The sequence below is a fragment of the Clarias gariepinus genome, chromosome 7 (assembly GCF_024256425.1).
Source record: "Clarias gariepinus isolate MV-2021 ecotype Netherlands chromosome 7, CGAR_prim_01v2, whole genome shotgun sequence".
NCBI lineage: Eukaryota > Metazoa > Chordata > Actinopteri > Siluriformes > Clariidae > Clarias > Clarias gariepinus.
In genome coordinates, this window is record NC_071106.1 from 17,364,716 (window position 1) to 17,380,911 (window position 16,196).

At 36.6% G+C, this 16,196-nt stretch overlaps 4 protein-coding genes across 4 annotated transcripts; 2 read left to right on the forward strand and 2 right to left on the reverse strand.

Moving 5' to 3' along the window:
* Positions 1-186: 186 nt before the first annotated feature.
* Positions 187-816, reverse strand: LOC128527482 (uncharacterized). The gene is made up of 3 exons (XM_053499883.1): positions 726-816; positions 566-633; positions 187-474 (listed from the first exon to the last, which is right to left on the reverse strand). Exons 1-3 carry the CDS (start codon positions 789-791, stop codon positions 315-317), a joined length of 294 nt encoding a protein of 97 aa, XP_053355858.1. The 5' UTR covers positions 792-816; the 3' UTR covers positions 187-314.
* A 436-nt stretch (positions 817-1,252) lies between these two features.
* Positions 1,253-3,385, reverse strand: LOC128527642 (cytadherence high molecular weight protein 2-like). The gene is made up of 4 exons (XM_053500106.1): positions 2,818-3,385; positions 1,951-2,091; positions 1,595-1,795; positions 1,253-1,444 (listed from the first exon to the last, which is right to left on the reverse strand). Exons 1-4 carry the CDS (start codon positions 3,091-3,093, stop codon positions 1,253-1,255), a joined length of 810 nt encoding a protein of 269 aa, XP_053356081.1. The 5' UTR covers positions 3,094-3,385.
* Positions 3,386-5,731: 2,346 nt separating this feature from the next.
* On the forward strand, positions 5,732-8,530 carry lyve1b (lymphatic vessel endothelial hyaluronic receptor 1b). The gene is made up of 6 exons (XM_053500640.1): positions 5,732-5,885; positions 6,052-6,220; positions 6,382-6,521; positions 6,729-7,139; positions 7,238-7,316; positions 7,429-8,530. The coding sequence occupies exons 1-6, from the start codon at positions 5,801-5,803 to the stop codon at positions 7,586-7,588; spliced, it is 1,044 nt and encodes a 347-aa protein (XP_053356615.1). The 5' UTR covers positions 5,732-5,800; the 3' UTR covers positions 7,589-8,530.
* Positions 8,531-8,673: 143 nt separating this feature from the next.
* rnf141 (ring finger protein 141) lies at positions 8,674-15,640 on the forward strand. Its single transcript, XM_053500008.1, has 6 exons — positions 8,674-8,784; positions 10,683-10,880; positions 11,036-11,144; positions 12,181-12,362; positions 13,058-13,165; positions 13,254-15,640. Exons 2-6 carry the CDS (start codon positions 10,744-10,746, stop codon positions 13,402-13,404), a joined length of 687 nt encoding a protein of 228 aa, XP_053355983.1. The 5' UTR covers positions 8,674-8,784; positions 10,683-10,743; the 3' UTR covers positions 13,405-15,640.
* Positions 15,641-16,196: the final 556 nt, after the last annotated feature.

Below are 16,196 nucleotides of genomic sequence, written 5' to 3' on the forward strand. Positions count from 1 at the left end.
ATAGGGATGCTGTCACAGATGGGGGAAAAAATGCTACTGTAATTGTAAAAGCATTTTTTTTTATCTTATTTAGCGTCATCTAATTTTGGTGATGAAAGATGGGTTAACTAAAAAGTGACCAAAAAGCAGAATGTCATCAACTTTATTATAAGAGAATTTCTATCCTTATAATGTAACTTGCATCACAACATAACTCATTGTCTAACACAAAGTAGTGGCATGAACTTGTAGAGTGTAGTAAAGTGTGTACCCTCTTGGTGTCCTACTAGTTTTCTGGTGTACTTTAAGGACCTCATATTATTGGTAATGATACATTATTCTTGGTCAGTGGGAATCCAGAAATAGTCAACCACTTTTCGACTTTTCCTTAAAGCACTGCTCTCATGGGCATCTGCTCCCATTGGTGTGAGTTCACTAAAGTGAGCTGGTCCAGTGTCTCTTCCCACTGTAGGAGCTGTGACTCTGAGAAGGGTCCTTAAAGAAAAAAATTGCACACCTGATGATCTTTGAAGGTTTACTTTTTGAAAAAAGGGAAACATAACATGAAAAATGCCCAGTGATGTACCTTCCTGAGCTGTTTCCTGAATCTTCATCACTGGCTTGAGATGCTGAAATATACACAGGATCTCCCTCCTAAATGGTTAAAAAAAAATCTGGGTAATTTGCCTTATTGGTAATTAGTGATTTTAAAAAAGAAAAAATAACAGGAAAAAGTTTTAGTGTACCGTGAAGTTTCTCGGAGTTCCATCATAGTTCTTTAGAATCTTTATTCTTTGGTCACTTTCGGACATACAAAGAAAATAGCTTTTTATGTTCACTTGACACTAGATTAAAAAAAAAAAAAAAAATTATTATACATTGCATTAATTTATAAACCCGAGGTACACAAAGTGTTCAAATAGGTTTAAATATAAGTTCAAAATCTAATGCTCTGTTTAAGATTGGACCATTATCGAGACTCACTGCTTTGTTCTGCCTTTGCGATATGAGGTCCTCCTGTGCTCTAAACATGTCTGCTAGAGCTTGGTGTTTTTCCCTCCAGCTTAGACACTCACTAACTGATTTGTCTTTCTCTCTCTTGGCAAGCCTGCTTTCATGCTCGGCCTGCTGCTGCTCCTTAATGGCTCTCTCGCTCTGCTCCTCAGCAGCAGCAGCCCTGTGTCTCCAGGTCACCTCCCTACAGCCAGAATGCTGTAAATGTTAATGCAAATTCACATTAGCAACTTCTCATCTAAATTCAGTCATAAATGCCTTACTTTTCTTTGAGTGTTGCATTTTCATCAATCAGCTCTTTAATTTTCTGCCGTAGAGAGTTCTTCTCATCCTCCAAACCCTTGTTTTCCTTGAGGAGAAACTGTTTCTCTCCAGACACCCTCTCCAGTTTCAACATGGCCTCAAAGTAATTTTTTTCAGTCTGGGCCAGAAGCAGCTGTGTGTTTTTGTGCTGTAGAACACAATGTAAAGTAAGCGGATGGTTGATTGCAATTTCACAGTGCGTCACTGTATAAACACTTCATTAATACAGATAAATAAGAGAAAGTATGAATCTTCACCCAACGTCGAGACATACTCCACCCTAGAGATGATTGTGTACCTCCTTAATCAAATTTTGCAGCTCTTCACTGACTTGCAGTTTATCAGCCAGTGCTGCATCTCTCTCTCCTTTGCTTTCTAGTGCCCGAGCCTCTGCCCGTGTTTGATTCTTTTCTGCCTCACTTCGTGACTTGTCTGCCTCCTCAGCTGCCCTGGAGCACAGTGTCGCCCTCTGCTGGTTCAGATGCAGCTTCTGCTTTAACTTATAACGCCAAGAGGAAACAGAATCTACAGTGAAAATACAACCTACTACCTGGTATAGCATGTAGCAAACTACTAAAAAATTAGAGCAAGCGTTTGTTTTCCCCCCCTCTCCTACATGCCTTGATCAAATGGTGGCTAACTGAAATGAAGTACCTCTTTAACCTCGGCCTGAAGTTCCTGGTTGAGGTTTCTAAGGTTCCTCATGGTAAGCTCACTCTCAGTTCTCATCATGATCCTCTCCATGTGAATTTCATTGGATAGGTACTTGTTTTCCTTCTTTAGGTCCTCACATTCCTAATGATATGGGAGGTTAATCAGGAATAAACAATTAGATGTAGTTTTTATTCTTAGTTGCCCAGCAGATGGAGCAAAAGAAGATTCAAGCACCGTAAAAGAAAAAAAACAACAACAAAGAAAGAAATCCTCCTCCTTAATGACCTTGGCAAAGAAAGAAAACTCCATTTTTAAAACAATGTTTACACAGTGGTCCAACAAACCTCACTTTTCCTGTAACTGTATTAAACACTACTTGTACTGAATCCCACCTACTATTTAGTTTTGTTAGCATGCACAAATAATGAATGATCTTTTCAGGATCATGAACATGGGTTTGTGTACAGTTGCTGTAAGTTTATGTTCTTTACTCTTTATTAATGTAAGAAATTAACTAACTAGCTTACCCTACTGTATGTCGTTATATGATGTACCACTTTTTGTGTACACTTTTTACCTCAGATTTCTGTGATACAAAATCATGAGACTTAACTAGTATAGTTAAGCTTACTTGAACTTGCCCAAAGGTTTGCTTGTAAATTTATGATTTGTCCATCCTTTGTAGTGAACCGATGCACCAGAGTTGGTGTGTGTGTGTGTGTGTTCTAATTCTGTAAACCATAGTGCTACTCAAAAAACCTTCCACCCCGCCATATATATCATAATAAATATCCCATGACATTGAACCCAGGCTGAAAAATAACCGTTAGTTTTGTAAAATTTTGATTATCCTCAGTTAGTGCTCACCTTTCTTTTGCGTACCAGCTCTCCTTGCAGGTGGTTAATCTGGAGGAAGGAGCCACTGACACTGAGAGCACTCACCGGCCTCACCGCTCTCACAGGCCTCCGAGGGGGATGAAAAGGTTTAGACACCACCTTGATCTCCTCCAAACTCTCCTTTTCAAATCGGCCTCCAATATTGCTGCTGACCGAGTAGGACTTGAACATACTGTTGTCTGAAGCTGGCAGTTTTGACAGAGACAGATTCTGAAGGTCCCCGTGAGACACCGTCCTTAGGCTCATGATTTGATAAAGTGTTGTTCATGTACACCAGGTTTTAAGGTTTTGAAGATTGGGAGTAGGAAACTACAAATGTGTTGCTGTGGCTGAGCTGGAGTTTGGAAAAATTCTCTGATCTGTGTGCAGCTGGGCATGTGAAGGCTTGAGTTCTGACAGTCCTGGTTAATAATCGATGAGGCCATCGGATACCTTTTCGTGAGGGTTGAAAACACTGCATGCCAAAAGGGTGAAACAAAGCTCATTTCTTCTATAACTAATATCACCAGAGCCATCTCTACCTGCTGCAACTGTTCATATTCTTTTAACAAATTATACTGATTATATAATTTATATAAGAATTTTAACTTTTAATGTTAGTTATTAATAACATTGTTGTATGCATAAACATTTTTAAACAGCTTTTGACTTGGAATATTTAAACCACAAATGCAGAGTAGCATAACAACACACAGCTATTTATTTATTTATTTATTTATTCATTCATTTATTGGAGTAACCCAAAAGTCCAGAAGGTCTGCTAGGCAACATTGCCATGGCAGGCTACATGAATGCTTTTAAAACTTTACAAGTGTTTTGTCCATGGGTGATTCACCAGCCTTTCCGTTAAACAATGTATTATTCAGAGCCAACTCCACTATCCTGTTTAACTCTTTTACTGTTTGGGTTTTTACTAACCATGGCTGCAGTGCTATAACTAGGACTTATTGTGAAAAATCTCACAACAGTTAAATAATAATAATAATAATAATAATAATAATAATAATAACAACAACAACAACAATAATAATAAAATTTTCCAGTAAGTGTTGCCATTTTTAACTCTTTGTGTGAAAGAAATTATGTCAAAGAAAAAGCTTGGTGGTGTAACATTATATAAGTGCACCTGCTTCTATCCACTGTGGGATGTATACAACTAAACATGCCTAGATAATCTTGATTTTCAAGACAAGAGGTAAGAAGAGAAGATATAAGTGACTGAAAGAAGGTTCATTATTGGGCCAAAGATAGCAGGAGCTAATATCAGAGGAAGGCTTTTGTTGCAACAGGAAGTAAGCAGTGTGAATTGACATGTACTGTACTGTACAATAGTCTTGGACACATGCAAATAACTGCTGTAGAGTAGTTCATCCAAAAAGTTCACATAAAAATAATTTATAACTATAATTTATTAACTAATAAATAATAGTTAATAAACAAGTTTGGAAACTGTATAAATAAACACAAAGATTTTCAGCCTGTTCAAGTTTATCCTACGATGAAACAATTGCTGATGTGACCACCGTGCAACCAGTGGCTGGGGTTTGGGCATTGGCTGGGAATTGAACACATGCCTTTGGCACGGTAGGTGAGAAACCTACCACTGTCCTATCAATGCCCATAGTTCTAAAGACTATATATATATTATAAAATATGATTATAAATGTATATTCAGTGATAACTTGCATTTAAACTTGAGGTGGGTCAACCTAAATTTTTCTGTAGCTTTAAAAAAAAAAATTATTGTCTGCAATTCTAAATAGTTAGATTTTATATACGGAAAAAGCAGTGAAAATTACATTACAGACTATACAATATAGATACAATATACTGTATATTGATCTAATATGTTTTTTTACTGATTTGATTTGTAAATTGAGATAATGGAAACCATTCTCTGGAAAAAGTTTTTACATTCAGAGCTAATTGTGGGTGTTCTTAAAATTTCTCCACTGAACATGTCATGACATTGATGTTGTATCATAACCCTTTGGCAGAATTGCATTTAAATGGGCTTGTTGATTGTCCTTTTGACAGCTGAAGACATATCTGTCTTCAAAAAAAATCTCTCCAAAAAAAAAAGCCTCTCAAAAAAATTAATAAATAAATAAAACTTTCCAACAGTGTTCAACTGATGGTGCATAGTTAGTAATCCAGTAGTCCATTGTAAGGACCTAACCATTGACAGAAACTTGAGCATTTTCGTAAAATAATGGATAATGCCTAAATGTCTAATGTAAAGCTTAAATGTAAAAATGATGGTTATGTGATTTGTCAAGAAAAAAAAAAAAATCACACTTATAGGAACTTTTTCCATCTGAATGCGCACCATTGTTAAGGTCTTTGGTTTTGCAGTTATATGAGCATAATTTGTCAACCACCTATTAAATGAAAGAAATTTTACAGAATCTTCATATAATAATAAATCTTACATTTAATCAGCTGGAAATTGAAAAGGAACATTCTTCCTGGAGTGAGAGAACAATGTTTAAAAATAACTATGAAAAGATAACATGGATGGGCTGATTAGGCAGGAGGAAAAATATTCATTAGGAAGTTAACATTCCTTTGATAGAATGGCTGACTAAGACAATTTTGGAGTATACAATGCATACCCAGGCCCCTGGTTAGTTGCCTTATTATATGTATAGACCAAAAGGATGACAAGCATCAAGAAAATTAATAGGTGCAATTTTAAAACCTGCCAACCACAGAAACAGAAAAAAACAAACATATTATAACACTCAAACAATTTGAATCATACACTTTTATACCAAACCATGATTTGTCTTATGACCTTTGCACGCATCCCCTCTTGCCCTGATCTGGAAGGTCTCTTAACAGAACATCCTCTATCTCCTGTTTCCTGTTTTCCCTTATCTTAAGCTGTGGGTAATAATGTTTGCAGCATGGTAGTACATTCTGCGCAAAACTAACTTTCAGTGGAGTTACAATGGTGTCCAGTGTATGTTCAGTTTTGTGTCTTCTTCTCTCTCTGGTTATTTGCACAGCCAGTCTAGATCTCAGCCAGATCCAAGGTAAGACAAAATCTATTCATGTAAAAAAAAAGAAAAATAAATAGCTTCTAAGAATCATGTTGATCTTTTTTTTTTTTTTTTTGCAGTATTTACTGTAATCCTATATCTAACAAGTTGTTTTTGGCTCAGTGCATTGTTAAATGTCTTTAATTTTGGAATTTTTCAGTTTATCCACAAAATGGTGGGATCTCTAAAGTATTTGTAGTCCAGCTCAAGAACCAAGCATACAAGTTTAATGCCACTACAGCTATCGATGTATGCACAAGAATGGGTGTTAGTATAGCCACCCGTGCTCAAGTAGAAACAGCGCACCACAATGGCTTAGAGACATGCAGGTATAGTAAAATGCATTAAAAGAGTATATTGACTTGATATTTAAACATTCTTTTCATTTAAACATGATTTGACATTTATCTAAATATACAGTTGAAGTACTGTAATTGACATAATAAATTATGCAGTTATGTTTAAGTTAGCCTATGTTTATGCTTTGCAGATATGGTTGGGTTATGGAGAAAATTGCTGTTATTCCTCGAATTAAGAAAAATCCAAACTGTGGCAAAAATAAAACTGGGGTCATTGTTTGGTCTACTCTTCCTAGCCAGTTATTTGATGCATTTTGCTTCAATTCCACAGGTGTTATATAACTATATTATTATTATTATTATTATTATTATTATTATTATTAATAAGATGTTTTTATTTATTATTTTTTGTAATTATATCTACAGCATTTCAAGCACTAAACTGCAATGATTTATTAAAAAAAAAATCTAGATTAAATACTTAATACCAGCAAAATGCATGGCATTGGAGGTAAATTATATGTCCTATGAAATACAGGTCAAACTGAAGCAACAACATCCACTGACTCAAATATGACAACGGTGTCTCCTGGGAGGACTGATGCTAAAACAACATCTTCATCGTTTATTAAGTCAACTCAGCTTAACAAAAACTTCATTGGCTCCTCTCTATCTCCACAGCCTATTTCCACTGCTTTTAACACCTCTGTGCTACCTACAACCTTTCCTTCAACTGTTGCCCCTATGACAACAAAGAGCTTTCAAACATCCCCACCTTCTAGTTCCCCACCAAGTGCTGGATATCAGCCCTCCATTTCCTCCTCGCTTTCTACTTCCATCACTTATACAGATCTTTCCTTACATCCGTTCATTTATTCCTCCTCTGTAACCATTTTTCATAATGAAACAGATGACCAACCCCTTTCTGGGAAGAGATTTTCCTTTGGAGGTAGAGCTCAAACTCAATTTATATGCATTTAAAATATATATATATACAGTATATTTGTAACAACTTGTGACACCATTTTCTATTTCCATCCACTACAGCAGTGCCTATTGCATGTGTCTTCCTTGTTGTGACGCTCCTGGTAATGGCAGGAACAGGAACATTTTGGTATTTCAAGATGTATGTTTCTTAATGTATGCTCTGCTCCCTTAATGAATTTTCATGGATGTCACTGTGCACCTGGTCAAAGGGAGTTCACTGTCTGATGGTCTCTATATGACATCTTTTTCAGTAAACAGCAACACCGTCTTTCACCATGGGAAAGAATTCAACACAAAGATATGTTCGAGACTGAGATGTGGAGACACACAGAAGATTTCAACATGCAGAATGACAGCCGGAACTGTAGTGATGATATAACACTCCAGATGGAAGATGAAATATCATCCTAAGAACAGTTCTTTTAGGGATGGGATGCAAAGGGAAAAGGAAAGGAATGCTGCAATGCTCTGAACGACTCCTATTATTGTAAATAACAGTTTAGATTCAAAGGATGAGGGGTGTTCAAGTCGAACCGGGACTTCTGATTGTGCAGAGTAACAGAACACAGTTGTAAGATTAAAAATTACCTTTATTTATCTATAGAATCCCGTGCTATGCCACTGCACTTATCCCAGTGTTTCACTAGAGCTTGAATGCCATCAAGGTATAAAGTTTCCTCAGGATGCTGGAGCCATGACCTTCTTCAAAGAAGCCATGATCTTCTTAATGGTCTCACAGGAACTCCTTTAATGGCCCAAACATGTGAAAATCACTTGGAGAGAGGTCAAGACTACACAGGGGATGTGGCAATAACTTCCAGATCATTTCTTGTAATTTTCAAGTATTGTTTCTAAATGATTGTGCGTACAGTTCCCACAGACAGAAGCATCTCTTTCGCAAATTGGCGACAAGTTATTTAATTTTAAGGATCAGGTGTTCTACTCTCGTAATGTTTACAGGAACGATTGCAGTTTGCCCCGAGCCACTCTTAGCCACAATGCCATTCATGGATGTGCGGCTTTGTTTAAAACGTTCCACCCCAAGCAAATGTTTTACTGCGGCTAAGTGTCTCATCACTGTACTGTGCTTGAGGTCTTCTGTAAAGGTTAATCAGTTTTAAGCCTTCATTAACAAGAAATTCAATCACAAGTCCCAGTTTGAGTTGAATACCCTTTGTAGAAAGGTGATGTCGCTTTCTGTTCAAATATTTGAAGCACCATATATATTTTGTTTTATGATATCTATGCAGAAGGATTTGTAGAATGATTGTGTTTCTAAATGATAGGGTATTCCAATTGTAACCGCTCTGTAACTGTAAACAAATTTACAGAAATAAATTTTTTTCCCTTTAAGCTGTAGATTTTTCCTGCAAACTGTACGAAACTACTTATAGATATTTACTTTTTCAAACTGGGGCTCAAGAAATGTTTTCTACACACTCTTTAGTGCACTTTGTAATCAATGACGAGCAAATTGTTACGCGGCCCTCGCCGTCGTGACGTCATCATTAAGCGTCCGTGTTTATCACCAAAAAGTGGCTAACTACGCGTTCTGAAAAAAGTCAATTCATCTCGAAAATAGACTTGGATGGAACGTCCGTCAACAGGTTCGCAATAATTTCTTTACCTTAACACGTCTTATATAAATAACGTGTGGGATTACGTTTACTGTTTTTATTGATCTAGTTGTTAGATTGTTATCTACCTAGCTCGTTTGATTTAACTGGCGTTGTTAATCGAGTTAAGGGTTATGTGTGGTGATGAATCGTGCTAAATAGATTACGTCATGTTTAGTAAACGCTTTATTTAGACATAGTTTACTCTACGGTGTCGTATCGGTGGTCTGAATAATGTGCTGGTTATATCAGTATTATTCAGGTGTTGGTGTATTTATATGTACTTGTGTATTAATGTTATATAGATCATTACACTGTAGTTATTTGTAACAATCAGTTTTTTTTATGATTATTAACGTTCGTTAGCACGTGTTGTTATCAACAACAACAATAAAATGAGAGTTAAACTGAACAAATGAAAGAAATTCGTTAACCAGTTCTACAAACCACAGTAAACTTGGAGATAAAATGACTGATTGGATTATATATTTTAGCTAAATAAATAAATACCACTGTTATACATATTTAACATTATTACACTTTCCAAAAGAAATGTGCACACAAGAGTTTGTAGATTAATACAAGGGTGTATCAAAAAGTTTCAAGATTCTCACAACACAGATCCGGTCGCTTTTGGCATATGTCCTCCCTCAGACACCTTAAACCCTAAACCTAAAACCCTGGCAGTAGAATTTGCTATTGGCAATCTGGCTGTGGATGAAATCTTGATGCTCTATGCCATGAATGTTGAAAAAAGGTGGTTGAGCTGTGGACCTCCCTCTTCCTTTTTTTTTTTGTTTTTTTGGTCGTGGAAATAATGGGCCCTTTAACTGTGAAGACTGTTGAATTGTCTTAAGATCGTACCCATACACCCAAATTTTGTTACCGCTAATGATCCACAACACACTGACAACATTCTTGGCAGACTTTGATGCGATATTCCTTATGCCCCTGGGTCAGCAGCTTGAGGACGACATCAGGATTGCCTGGATTGTTCCGTATGACACATTAACAGTGGCAGCAATGTTGTGGATTGTTTTTGGACGATCATAATGCACAGGTTGTCGCATGGTTTCAACATTTTCGGTGAGTGAGCTTGTTAAAGGTCTTCCTGATGTCTAGACATCTTTCAGTGATGTTCTGTTCTTGAAGTGTGTATGCCACTCAGAACACCTCAAATGACTCATTGTAGCATCACTGTAAACTTGCCAAATCATGTCAAACGTCTGTGGGAGATTTGCCCAGTTTTATGCAGAACATGCTGTCCATGATAAAATCGCAGATGTGGTCAAAATTGCCCTATTTACATTACATCCGATGTACCCAGGGCAATGTCTTTTGGCACACAGACTTATGAAGGTTGGTGCTCCCTGTGACCGTGGAAGCAGGCTTGTGCTGCCATCTGTTGGAGTGTCATAAACCTCCCTCAATTTTAAGATGAACAAAAGTCATTAATTTTAAACAAGTGCTTGATCCTGTTCAGGGTCACTGGATGTATCATTGGAATCCACCCTGGATAAGACACCAGTTCATTGCAGGATAATCTTACAAGTGTTCATATGAATTGGCAGTTCAAATTCTTCTGTCCTCCGAATGGCAAGGTTTGGGGAGAAAGGAAACTGGAAACCCAGAAAAAACCCACACGAGTAAAAATTGTGCTTACGAGCTGAAGGTTGACCTGGGTTACTCTCGAGCTCTGTGGCAGTAAAAATTTTTTTTAACTAGACCTTCTGGTGTAGTATAAGTAAAAATTCCAAAATCATGATAATAGGCTGTACTATTAATCATTGCAAATAAACTCTGACTTTTTCATGGTGTTCCACACCCAATTTCTATAATATTTACAGTAATTTCCTGTTTTATTTCTGTGTTTTTATGTTTCTCTGCAGGGCGTTGAGCACTGAATGCAGCCTTGTGTTTTCTCTGCATGGTCCTCCTTGAGGAGTTGAGATGGGCCAGCAAATCTCTGGCCATGTTGTGATGGGCAAGCTTCCTGAGAAGCTGCTTAAACATGCTGGATTAGTGCGGGATAGTAGCTATCTCACCTATGAGGAGTTTCTGGCCCATATAGCAGAGCTAAATGATGTGTAAGCTGCAGTTTCATCAGCTCTGTGGATAAAAAAATAAGTGTCCTTAAATAGCAGTGCCTAACTGCACACCTAGATTAATATAACTTGGCCAAACTCTGCATGCCTTTTTGTGCTTTAATTAACTCTTTCTTTTTTTTCCCTCTTACTATTAGCACTGCTAAGCTGGCAGTTGGCCAACCGAAGCATCTACTGTTTGAGGTTCAGCCTGGATCTGATGCATCTGCTCTGTGGAAAGTGGCTGTGAGGATAGTGTGCACCAAGGTGAAGATCATAATCATTTTTTTTATTAAATAGTTTATTTCATTTAAAAACTGTTAAAAACAGTACTGAAAAAAATGAACATGGTAGGCCACAGGCCATATCATGTCAAAAGTACCCTGAAGGCTTTTAATGATATGAGTGGTTAGACTTGACTTAATGATGAGATCTTTCTTAATGCCAATCAACATAAGGACATTTCTTACAATTTTTCACTTTTAAAACTTTTTGATACTGCTGTTTTGCTTATAGTAACTTTTTTTTATTTGTTAAAGTAAATGGCACACTGTGTTCTGTTTTGATTGTTTTTTGGTTTCTTTTTTGATAGTTTATCACCTTTCCTTTTTTATATATTCATTCTGATTTAATCTGGACATCACAGTATCATTAGAATTGTGCAAAATGGCGAGAAGGACTTTGTTTAAAGTTTGTAACACTTTGTGTAAACACTTTATTACACAAATGTAATTTGGAATTTCTAAGGAATTAGAAGTTCCTTAGAAGCTACTGATATGATTGGGACAATTAAACAAATGTAATTTGGAGTTCCAATAATTATATTGAATAATTTTAGTGATATAGGTGCACACATACCAATCATGGGTCAAATCATTGCTCACTTTGGCTGAATTATAAGAGCCAGAAGTAGTACTAAATGAAAAATAGTAAATTCCCATCACTATTGCCTCATTACTTCCTGTATCAAGTTTTAAAACGGGGGGAAAAAAACATGTTGTGGTTTGCAAATGCTTTATAGAGACATGAAAATTTAAATAGCTTTCTGGAACTTTTTGCATTCACTGATCACGTGTCCAACAGTAAGAGGAATTTTGAGAAACAGAAATTGCATAATACGTGTGTAGGTTGTGTGTCTGTCTGATTATTTTTTTTTCTTCTCATGATTGCATTTAAAATAAGAAACTTTACTTCCTCTAATCACACCAGTCTTGTAGAGTTTAGTTCCAAAACTGGTTTTATCTTTAATAATTCACGCCTCACTCTTAAGGGAAAAATATGTATGCATTCTCTATAATTACAGATTAATAAGGAGGATGGTATGGTGGAAGCTTCACGCATTATGAACCTGTATCAGTTTATTCAGCTTTACAAAGACATCACCAGCCAAGCAGCAGAAGTGCTGGCAGCAGATGGCAGTATGGAGTGTTCCTCTGGACAGCTTTCCTCCCCAGCTTCGTGCCAGGCCAGCATGTGGATGGGCAGGTACAGCAAAAACCATCACATGCTGCCAAGCCAAAATAAGAATTTCTTAAAGGCACAACTAGATTCTATATATGCTGCATGCATGTATAGTTTTATTCAGTTTTTTTTTTTAGTTAGTTTGCTTGTTTAAATTGACACCATTTATATTTCACAGGTTGTGTAGATTTGAGCTGGGTAAAAGTACCCTCATACCACAGCACTGTTAAAATCTCAAATTGGATCTGTCAGATGGTTTTGATTAACATTCTGTAACAGCATGTCTCTGATAAATAAATATTCAATAACAGAATGTCTCAGAATGTTCAATTTTATAGAAAAAACATACACAATGTAATGGTTTTACACCACATCATTAAAAAAAATAAATAAATATATATATATCCGTTCCTTGGCCTTATTGACATCAAGAGAGAGGAAATTGTGGCTGCTGATCACACAACATTAACTGTTGTAGTATGCAGTAACGTCACTGCAAAAATATCAAGACAACATAATGGCATGTATGATTAGTTCTCCCTGTTCACAAATGTTGCCGATGTAGGAGAAGTAAAAACACTTTAGGACACGTTCACATGGGTAAATAATGAACTAAAAGATAGTAATGATCACACGTATCCCAAAAGCTTGTTGTTGATTTCCTATACCAGTACACCTGAAGTGTCTTATTCCATATGTACAACATGATCATATTGCAGGGTGAAGCAGCTGACAGAGGAGGAAGAGTGCTGTATCTGTATGGACGGAAAAGCAGATCTCATTCTGCCCTGTGCTCACAGCTTCTGTCAGAAATGTATTGATAAGTGGTATGTACTAGTCCTCAGCTGAGATTATTATTTTCTTTTTGTGAGACTCCCATTCAGAGCGTCTCGTTTTGCTATCTGTGTGTTGTAGGAGTGGTCAGAGTCGAAACTGTCCCATCTGCCGGATCCAGCTTACGGCTGCCAATGAATCATGGGTAATGTCTGACGCGCCTACAGAGGAGGACATAGCCCGATACATTCTCAATCTAGCTGATGAAGCTGGACACCCTCACAGACCATAATCTAATTCACTACATCACTTTCACACTTACTGTCTCTAATTATTAGATGGATTTACCTACTGTGAACCTTTGAAATGCAGGTTTTTACCTGTTCTTTGTTGTCTTATTTGCAGGCAGCAATAACTACACACTGGGCCTCATTTATCAAGCTGAATGCAAATAAAGTTATTAGTTATGAAAACCAATAAGTTTTACAAACACACACACATGTATGTATATATAATTTTTTATTAAGTGCTCATGAGTCAGTGTCATTTTAATTGCAAACCTATTATTTAAAACAGAGCAGACTAGTTAATACCAACCGCCACACCTCACCATACCCAAAACCTTGGGTATTCCCCCACACCCTCTGAAGAAGGGCGCAGCCAGTCTGCTCTCTACCAACAGATGTCTGACCAGCGAACATGTTTGTTACATTTATATATTATTATTATTATTTAGTTGTATTCAGCTCATTTTGAGCTTTTACCTTTATTCAGTTTTGTGGGCATCGCCAAATGCAAATCAGCTGTGGCATGAATGGACTTTGCACCTTAGAGGCGGTTAGCATTTATTAGAGCACTCGAGTACAAGGAAATGAACTGAAATCTGGCTGAAAGTTTTTTTTTTTTTTTTTTTTGGTTTCTTTTAGCATAAACATTGATGAACAACATTATTAAAAGATTGATTAATGAGGCCCATTGTTATTCAAATTTATGTGATTTGTTAAACTTTACTCTTTCAAAATATGTTTAAAAATATTTATCAAAATATTTAGATTTAGAACAGTTTTATTGTGTGAAATTTATTGACTACTTGCTGCTTTAATTTTTAATCTCTCATTAGCTGTGTACAGAAATGAATGAAAAGAAATTGAGGTTCTAGCTAACTTTTTTTTTATTTCTCAGAATTGTTGGAAGTCACTTTAGTAAAATTAGTGTGACAGTTTGTGGACTGATAAATGCATCTACTGTAAATTCTGCATTAGATGTCCTGTTTCTTTTGGTGAACTTAAGCCTGCTTAAACAAGAAGTGTTGGGAAAGTGTTTTGTTTCAGGTCACAGTAATTTATTGATTATTAGAAAATAAGTTTAAGCTAATACATTTGTTTGATTTAGTCGTTAAAATGTGACTACATTTTAGCAGTTATAGCTACTGAGGTTATTTTAAATGTTTACCCAGATCAATCAGCCATAACATAAAATCACTGATAGGTCAAGTGAATAGCATTGATTCTCTCATTACAGTAGCACCTGTCAAGGAGTGGGATATATGAGGCACTAAGTGAACAGCCAGTTTTAAAAGTTGTGGCATTTCTAGGATGCAGCATTGAGTATCTGCCAAAAGCTGTCCAAGGAAGGACAGCCAAAAAAGCACTGAAATAATCATGACCAGCCAAGGCGGATTAGAGCAAAGACATGCTCATCTGCTCCGACTCCACAGAAAAGGTATCGTCACAAGAATGCAGACAATGTTACTGCTGGCTATGGAAGAGATAGTTTTACCTCACACAGTGCCCATGCTGACCCCTGCCCACCACTGAAAGCACCTCAGAACGTGAGCATCAGAACTAGGTCATGGAGCAATGGAAGCAGGTGGCCTGGTCTGATAAATGATGGTTTCTTTTATATCATGCGGATGCCTTGGTGCGTGTGTATCACTGACCGTTCTGCTGGGAATCCTTGGATACCACCATTCATGAGGAAGCTACTTTGTCATGTTCCACCTACCTAAACATTGTTACAGACTAAGCATGGAAACTGTATTTCCAATGCCATTGGTATTTTTCAGCTAAATAACCACTGAAACAATTGTTAAGGAATGTTTCCACAAGAGTTTAAGATGTGGTCTACAGACTCCCCAAATCTCCATCTGATCGAGCATCGCTGAGCAAACCATGTTTCAACCATGGAGGCTCCACCTCACAACTTCTGCTGAATCTGCTGCTCATCTTGATATCACATTCCACAGCACACCTTTAGACAGGCTAGGGTATTTAGCATAATGGAGATATAATGCAACTTTATTTTAATGTTATGGCTGGTTAGTATATATTGTATATTGAGACTTGAACTAGCATTTTCTTTCCTCTTAATTTTGTAGAAAATGATTTAAAAACTGCTGATCAAAATGCATTTTCTGGTCTGTATCATGATCTGTAATAAGAGTTGCACACTTGATGTATATTTTTCTGGACATCCTATCATAAATCAATATAATCCTAAATATTAATAATTAAACTTTTTAAGTGTCAGCTCTCCATGGTAATCTGTTTCTTCCACAAAAGCATGCACAAAAAAATCAATAAAAGTATTTCTTTTGTACAGTAAAGCATTTATTTAAATATATAAATACCATGTAACTTGTCCTATAAAGACTATAACACACTTTTAGACAAGTATGGAACTGTTGTTTTTAAATCGATATGGGCATAGTAGATTAAATAAGTGTACCGTACATTTCATTTTCATTTATATCATGCAAGGAGAGGAAAAAATACAATAAAGAAGCAAAAATACATGTACTCTGGTCCTGATTGTAACATGTAGACATGACAGGCTTGGAAGTATGAGATGGGGAGGGTGTCAGCTAGATTGATGTCACCTCAGGTCTCCCCAATGGAAGTATGGCATCTATGAAAAAGTGAACCTCTAACTTTGTCCAGCACTGCACTTAGCGAAATTGGTAAATGCCTCCAAATAAACCACAATCCATTCATAATACTGTGCATAAAGGAGGGGTGTTCAAGTCAAACCGGGACTGATGATTATAATATGATGCATAATAATGTGCTACCCAGGAAAGCCTTT

What these genes read in the sequence shown, in the direction of transcription:
- LOC128527482 (XM_053499883.1), bottom strand. Translation starts at nt 791, where the DNA reads ATGTCCGAAAGTGACCAAAGAATAAAGATTCTAAAGAACTATGATGGA. An exon ending in GAACTCCGAGAAACTTCACG is followed by an intron (nt 634 to 725) that starts GTACACTAAAAC and finishes TTAACCATTTAG; the next exon opens with GAGGGAGATCCTGTGTATAT. An exon ending in TCAGGAAACAGCTCAGGAAG is followed by an intron (nt 475 to 565) that starts GTACATCACTGG and finishes TTTTTCTTTAAG; the next exon opens with GACCCTTCTCAGAGTCACAG.
- LOC128527642 (XM_053500106.1), bottom strand. Translation starts at nt 3,093, where the DNA reads ATGAGCCTAAGGACGGTGTCTCACGGGGACCTTCAGAATCTGTCTCTG. An exon ending in AGCTGGTACGCAAAAGAAAG is followed by an intron (nt 2,092 to 2,817) that starts GTGAGCACTAAC and finishes CCATATCATTAG; the next exon opens with GAATGTGAGGACCTAAAGAA. An exon ending in TGCAAAATTTGATTAAGGAG is followed by an intron (nt 1,445 to 1,594) that starts GTACACAATCAT and finishes TGTGTTCTACAG; the next exon opens with CACAAAAACACACAGCTGCT.
- lyve1b (XM_053500640.1), top strand. Translation starts at nt 5,801, where the DNA reads ATGGTGTCCAGTGTATGTTCAGTTTTGTGTCTTCTTCTCTCTCTGGTT. An exon ending in AATGGCTTAGAGACATGCAG is followed by an intron (nt 6,221 to 6,381) that starts GTATAGTAAAAT and finishes TATGCTTTGCAG; the next exon opens with ATATGGTTGGGTTATGGAGA. An exon ending in ATTTTGCTTCAATTCCACAG is followed by an intron (nt 6,522 to 6,728) that starts GTGTTATATAAC and finishes TATGAAATACAG; the next exon opens with GTCAAACTGAAGCAACAACA.
- rnf141 (XM_053500008.1), top strand. Translation starts at nt 10,744, where the DNA reads ATGGGCCAGCAAATCTCTGGCCATGTTGTGATGGGCAAGCTTCCTGAG. An exon ending in TGAGGATAGTGTGCACCAAG is followed by an intron (nt 11,145 to 12,180) that starts GTGAAGATCATA and finishes CTATAATTACAG; the next exon opens with ATTAATAAGGAGGATGGTAT. An exon ending in CAGAAATGTATTGATAAGTG is followed by an intron (nt 13,166 to 13,253) that starts GTATGTACTAGT and finishes TGTGTGTTGTAG; the next exon opens with GAGTGGTCAGAGTCGAAACT.